The 7,309-nt window shown below is 42.4% G+C and overlaps 1 protein-coding gene across 1 annotated transcript; it reads left to right on the plus strand.

The window, feature by feature from the left end:
* Window positions 1-2,595: 2,595 nt before the first annotated feature.
* Window positions 2,596-6,793, plus strand: LOC122777789 (neuromedin-U receptor 1-like). Its single transcript, XM_044039257.1, has 4 exons — window positions 2,596-2,716; window positions 3,392-4,116; window positions 5,873-6,106; window positions 6,189-6,793. Exons 2-4 carry the CDS (start codon window positions 3,429-3,431, stop codon window positions 6,524-6,526), a joined length of 1,260 nt encoding a protein of 419 aa, XP_043895192.1. The 5' UTR covers window positions 2,596-2,716; window positions 3,392-3,428; the 3' UTR covers window positions 6,527-6,793.
* The last annotated feature ends 516 nt before the right edge of the window (window positions 6,794-7,309 follow it).

Consider the following 7,309-nt stretch of genomic DNA (forward strand, 5'->3'; position numbering starts at 1 on the left):
CAAGGGGTTAAGATGCAGGCTATGATCGACCTGAGCTGCACATCATTATTATCTATTCTCCTCATGTTTCTTTGTCTCAAGTGGAGACAAGCTTGTTTTTTGTCCACATCATCTGTTTTGTCTCCTCTGAATCTCCACTATTTCACAAGGAAAATAAATCAGTTATTTAATTACACAATTATATGAGGGATAAATCGTAATAAATTTAGTTTGTTTGGAGCTGTTGCTCCTGTGGTATTTATCCATGCAATTGGTTTTGGTTTCATTTGGGTTCATCTTTTCAGACTTTGAGATTTTAGACTAACACACTGGAAGATGATGGAAATTAGTTTTCTGCAGTGAAAATGACTCAGGCAGTTTAAACTAGTTACAACGAAAACAACACAATTACTGAGTGGCTGAAAAACAAAACATACAATTGAAATGACAGTGCCAAAGCAAAGGCAGAAAGCACGTTACACTCCTGTGACAGATCAATTGTCTGGGTTTGTGGTGACACACTGGAAAATGGACGTCATTTAAAAACCGGAATAGTCACAAACTAGACAAATATGGAGCCACTTATGCCGTTTTTATGAAGACCCCGTCTTTTCTTATGTGGGATTTGGTAGAACAGAAACGCAAAATAGCACTCAATTAAAGTCAGGATTGCTTTTTTCTTCAGTTCTGCAGCTGTACAACATTAGAGTCTTTTAAAAGATTCAGCATCGCGTTAACTCATTTGACAAGTTTTGAATATACTGTAACACAAAACTTGTTTAGCTTAGCATGACAGATTTGAGATGATTTTGATGAATGGGGTCCATTCATGCGAAGCCAAAGATTTATTTATTTTTTTTATATTTTCTTTTTTAAAACAAAACAACGTTACTCTGACGGGTATGACAAGTAATTGTCGTCACAATTAATCACTGTGACAGTGAGGCTCCATTAATGATTGACTTCACTGCAGCGAACACGTATGTTTCTATAGATACTGATTGATTGATACTGTTTTCGTAGATATCGGAGCCCCCTGCTCCGGGATTAAAAGCTGTGATTGAATTGGAGGGAAGCGGAGTTGTGATGAGGTGGAGCTACAAGACACATGGACGTGTGCAGTCTGACAAAACTGTTCATTTTCTGCCCTCGGACTGAAGCTCTGTCATTGATTAATGCACATAGATTTTCCCGTTCCTGTCCTGTGTAGTATGGTTTTCATTACCGTGGTATCAAATGTTTCCTCGGTGCTGAACCAACGTTCACAGAAATCCTTAACCCTTAGTGCTCACGCGTCACGGATCTGTGCCGCAAGTGCACCCAATACACAACTCCTTATATGGACATCATGGGGATGTGTGTTTATAGGTCCCTTATTCAGGCTTTTTCATCTTCTCATGTGTTGTGGAATCAAAGTTGTGATTCATTTTATATCACATTTTTAGTAGTGATATAAAGTATCAATAATTGTGCTGAAGTTTCCAAAATGTCACAAATTCGATCGGATTTGAAACATTTTGAGTACTTTTTGATCAGGTGTGTTTATATAGTTGGTGAAAATGAAAGAAAATGTTCATATTGTAGATACATGTAGATAATATATGTTTAAAAAAAAGTAATGGAAAAAACAACTGCCTGTTCCAAGGGTTAAAATATATGTGTCTGATTAATAATTAGACTTGTGGTTTGTATATTATTACTCCCTAATGTACAGCTGATGACTCACAGGCTCACTGTATGGAGAAGGTAGTGAATGACACACAATAATAATCTCTTCACACTCTATTTTTAGATATTTTTACACATCATGGGCCAGTGAGCGAGAGCAGGTGTGATGAACTGAGACTCGCAGAAGTCGGAATACTAAGTTGTATTATAAATGTGTACATTTGAATGTGCGCGACAAGGTTACCACGGCAATTAACAGCACCGTGCATGTTTTTTACTCCACTACAGATTGGAGCATGAAACAGATTTCCCTGGTTACCAATGAGAAATGACTGCTGGGAGGAAAGACAACAAAATGACAACGATTAATTATGAGGAGCAGATGCAGGTCTGAAGTAAATAAAATCACAAAAACTAATAATAAGGCTCTTGACACATCACTCTTAGTGATGTGTCAAATGCTGCGTGATGTGTGACATGAAATCAATGGTGAAAGCAAAGCATATAAGACATATGCTTTGACACACACATGCACACAACTATGTCCTCAGCCTAACTTTAAAACATGTCTTCACCTTAGAATGTTGTAATTTACGTCATGGAGACTTGACTTTTGTCCCCATAAGGAAGACAAGTCCCCATGATGTGACTGTAAACAGATTTAGGTCCCCACAACATAAGGAATGCCAGGTACACACACACACACACACACACACTCAAACCACAGGTCAAAGCAATCTCAACCTTAATTTTCTCACTGGTGTAATATTTGGTCTTTTAATGGGAAATATGATAGAATGGTGGACGGGTGCACAGTGATGCAGTGTGAGTGAGAGAGAGAGAGAGACAGAGAGACAGAGAGACAGACAGAGAGAGGTGGAGTAAAAACACGCTCAGATACAGAAACTCGAGGCGTCTCTGTCTCACTCAAGCACCACAGCAGTCGAGGTAAAGAGCCAGGGGAAGTGCAGGAAGCGAGGAGATATGGTGATTGTGGTCCTTCTCACGTTTCCTCCTATCTAGTTCATTTTGTAAAGCCTTATTGAGGAGAGGACCCTACAACTTTCAGGTGTGTACTGTTTTTCCTTACATGAAATCATCTCTGTTGCATGTTATTATCAGATATTTCTATATTTTTTAAATTGATCGCTACGCTTTTGTTTCTGTGAGGAAAAAAAGACCTTGAATTTGCATGGCTACAGCCATTTGTTATCTCTGCTAAGGTGAACATTCATTCATTCATTCATTCTCTCAGCTGAGAGACAAGTTGCGGCTGCTTGGTAACAACAGATGTGTGAACAGGTAAGTTAAAAATAGGATTTGACTCGTTTCGCTGAGATTTTAGCACTCCTATCTACCAATTCCTATCCTTTCATAGCCCAGTAATACAGAAGGCATTCCACAGTTGCGCAGTCATAGATAGACATGGTAGATGTACTTTGATGATCCCATTAACTGGGTAATGTTTGTGCTACAGCTGCACTTTGTTACTCTTAAACTATAAGAAATATAAGATATGAGATAGAAAATAAATGTTGACAAAGTCACAAAACACATTTACGTGTATTGAGCTTGTGAATCGATTGCTGAAATGTTGCATCTGAAGTCACAAGAACAACCTTGATTACATCACAGCGACGCCATCAGAGTTATTTTTGTCAACCTTCAGGAAACTGCGCTTAAATGTCAACATTTAAAAACGCTTTTAAATGTTTTTAACTCGCTATATTTTTTTTCCCAATAGCTTTCAAGCGGCAGTAACCTTCTTTCCATTCAGCAACATGGCAGCGCTCAACTGTTCCCTCGCAACTCTCCTCACGTCTGCTGACGCGGTTTTCAGCGGCACAGGCTGTCCAGAGGCGGCTCTACTGTGTGGGATGAATATCTCCTGGGTTTTGTCCAACTCCACTCAACAAGATCTAGATGAGCTATGTTTGAGTGAGGACGAGTACCTGACCAGGCACCTGGGGCCTCTGCGCTCCCCTGTGTTCTTTCCCGTCTGTGTCACCTACCTCACCATCTTCCTGGTGGGCGTCCTGGGCAATGCCCTGACCTGTGCGGTCATTTTACGCTACCGGGTGATGCAGACCCCCACCAACTACTACCTGCTGAGCCTGGCGGTGTCTGACCTGCTGGTGCTGCTGCTGGGCATGCCGTTAGAGCTCTACGACATGTGGCAGAACTACCCCTTCCTGCTCGGCGAGGGAGGCTGCTACTTCAGGACCTTTCTGTTTGAGACGGTCTGTTTCGCCTCCATCCTTAACGTGACCGCGCTCAGCGTGGAGCGCTACGTGGCGGTGGTCCACCCCCTGAAAGTCAAATACATGACCACCCGTGCGCATGTCAAGAGGGTCATCCTCGTACTGTGGGCTCTGTCCATGATGTGCGCGGTGCCAAACACCAGTCTGCATGGAATAATGATGCTGCCTTCAAAGTTTGGACGACAGTTCCCTCGGTCTGCAATCTGTCGTAAGCAAAGAAAATGTATATCTGTAATGTCTAAATATGCTTTTAAAGGTCCTGGGCGTGACATTGATGGCGCTGTTGACTCGGTTGGTTTTTTTTGCTTTTCCATTAGTGATAGTACCTGGTACTTTTTTTAGGACCTGCTCTGGCGAGGTTCCAAGCGAGCTGAGCCGATACGAGACAGCCGTCCACTGATTGGTGAAACCAAAGAATGAAACCAAACAATGCAGAGCTGTGGATGAGTTAAACAGACTTCAAATCCTGAAAACTTGCGTTAATCTCCAACATTCAGCACGGACATGTCTAGAATCTCAATATTTCGGGTGTATTTAGCGACAGCACTGCTGAAAGCCGCCGATCAATCGCGATCACGGCAGTTTCACGCAGCCGTGCAGCGATGACTCCGCCCACGTTGCTATAGGAATGGAAAACAAATTCAATCGTGTAGCGCCGAGACGGGCGAGGCAAACCGGTACTGTGTAGAGAAAAAGCGGTTTATTGGCAGAAATTGTTATGTTTGTGCATGTGTATAATTACTTTAAATTAGAAGTGTTTGGTCGTCACTTTATAAACTACACAATAAAGACAATCCTTTGTAGTTCCCCCATGCACTTGGGAAAAGGAGGTGTGATTGGAGGCGTCTTCTGTCTGTTACAATTTGGCGGTTTCATCATTAGATGTCACTCTTTTTTTTTTTAAACTCACTGGAACTCTTGTGGCAAGGAGGGTCGACAGCCAGGCTCGCCAGGATTCTGACAGCATTATAAGCTGAAGCAGAATCCCAATGTTGCAATTACAGCTCCTTCAGTCGTTTGTTTGTGCCAACAAAACCGCACCTGACTGACTGACTGCTCGCACCAACCCAGAGAGGAGAGAGGTCGTGTTCTTCAGTGAGTGATTCCTGCACTCTGTGTTTGACAAGTCATTAAAAAACAACTTATCCCTCAGGGCAGACATGGTATGACCGATGAAAGTGAAACCCAGACTTTTGAATACCACGGTATACCTTGAAACCATTTATTGGCCCATGTTTGACTAAATGCCAAAAAGTGTCAAAGTACAGCTGAGGAAATTAGGAATTTAATGAAATAATCCTGTTCCGATGTCGTGGATCATCCAAGGGCGAACAAATATCCAAAATGTCATCCAGTAGTTAAATCCATCCATTAAATATATTTATACTGTATAACACTTACTCTTGAGGGTCACACGGGGAGCCAGAGTCAATCCCAGCTGACGTGTGTTAAGAGGCTGCTCAATTATGTTATAATTCAGTCTTTGGACTGTGGGAGAAAGACAGAGTGTGAGCAAACAAGTGAAGTTCACCACTTCTATCCAAGTTTATTCCACAAATGTGAACCGCATGCCGACACAGAAGAAAAGGTGAAATATGAATATTTCTCTCTTCATTATTCTGTTGCTAAATTTCATGTTACCGTTGCCATTTTATTTAAAAGTCTAATATTCAACCTATCGATGCAACAAACAGACAGAAGACTGGTCCACTTTTCCAAGTGCCTTCACAAACCAGAAAGGATGTTTTTTGTTTGTCTGCCTGATTTTCTTTCATAATAAGTGTCAGTTTGGGCTGTGTATATACATATATATATGTATGTGTATATATATATTAATATCAACTTTGTACTGACTAAAACCACAAAAGTGACAAGGGTTTTTGAATTGAAATGCTGAAATCCATGAATAAATCAATTGGAAAACATATTGTATTATGATAATCTTGTGCCGTCTCTATCCTCAGACGTGGTCAAACCCACCTGGATGTACAATCTGATCATCCTGATTTCCACGCTTGCCTTCTTCCTGCTCCCAATGCTGATCATTAGCATTTTCTACATGCTCATTGGCGTACAGCTCCACAGAGAGAGGACCATGACTGTGGTGGGCACCGGGTGTAGCTTTGGACCAGAAAGTCTGTCCAGGTCCCATAAGCAGAAGCTCAGCAAACGCAACGTGCAAGTCACCAAAATGCTGTGTATGTGTCATTTCAGTGTTGTAGTGTCGTTTGTGAGGCTGTGTTAGCGTTTCAGTGTGTCTAACCTGTGCATCTGGTCCAGGTGTGGTGGTGGTTGTGTTCGGCCTCTGCTGGGCTCCCTTCCACATGGACCGCTTAATGTGGAGCTACATGGACACCTCCTCTCAGCAGCACCTCAAGATCTTCGAGCATGTCCACATCATCTCTGGGGTTTTCTTCTACTTGAGCTCCGCCATCAACCCCATCCTCTACAACCTCATGTCCACCAGGTTCAGAGAAATGTTCAGTCATGTGACGTGTTACTCCAGCAGCTGGCCCGCACGCTCCAGTTCGCAGATGATACAGCGCAGCACCTTGAGCAAGAACGTGCCCAACCCTACTAAATGGACTTCTGAACCAGGGGAAGTAAAAGAACATTAGACACTGATGGGCAACAGATTGTGGAGGAACGCAACAAATAGAGGGCGCAAAGGGTCACTGATGGTTTGTATTATAGGCAGACACAGTTCAATCCTGCCCACTGCCTATTCCATGACAGATTACAAGAAGAGCAAACTGTCCGATTCCAATCACAGAGTAATGACTCGTGTCCTCGCAGACGTAGTGAAGTCTACAGAGCTTTAACATCGCCCTCTGACACGGTATTGCATTCAAAATAAAGGAAATAGCTGGGCCACATGGTCGGAACAAGGGCGGAGTTTGCATGTTCTCCCCGTGTGCGAGGGTTTTCTCCGGCTTTCTCCGGCACAGTCCAAAAACATTCAATATGGGGATTAGGCATATTGGACATTCTAAATTGACCTGAAGTGTGAGAGTGGATGGCTGTTTGTCACCTATGTCACCTGGGATTGACACCTGCGCCGGCCACAGCCTTCATGTGGAGGATAAAGAGGGAGAAGATGGATGGATTATTGTTATTGTGATGCTTGCTCCTGTTTATATGTTTTCTCTTCAGTCACCTGATGAATAGAGCTGTGTGAGATTTAGGATGAACCCTTATCATCATCATCATCATCATCACCAGCACAGGTGATTAGGGAGCATTATTATTAATGCAGATTTCTGGAGGCTTGTGGTGGTCAATTACATCTACATAGGACGCCTCCGTTTACATTACATGTCATTTAGCAGACGCTTTTATCCAAAGCGACTTACAATAAGTGCATTTAAACATTTGGGTACTAACAAGAGCTAGAAGTAAGT

The sequence above is a fragment of the Solea senegalensis genome, linkage group LG1 (assembly GCF_019176455.1).
Source record: "Solea senegalensis isolate Sse05_10M linkage group LG1, IFAPA_SoseM_1, whole genome shotgun sequence".
Classification (NCBI taxonomy): domain Eukaryota; kingdom Metazoa; phylum Chordata; class Actinopteri; order Pleuronectiformes; family Soleidae; genus Solea; species Solea senegalensis.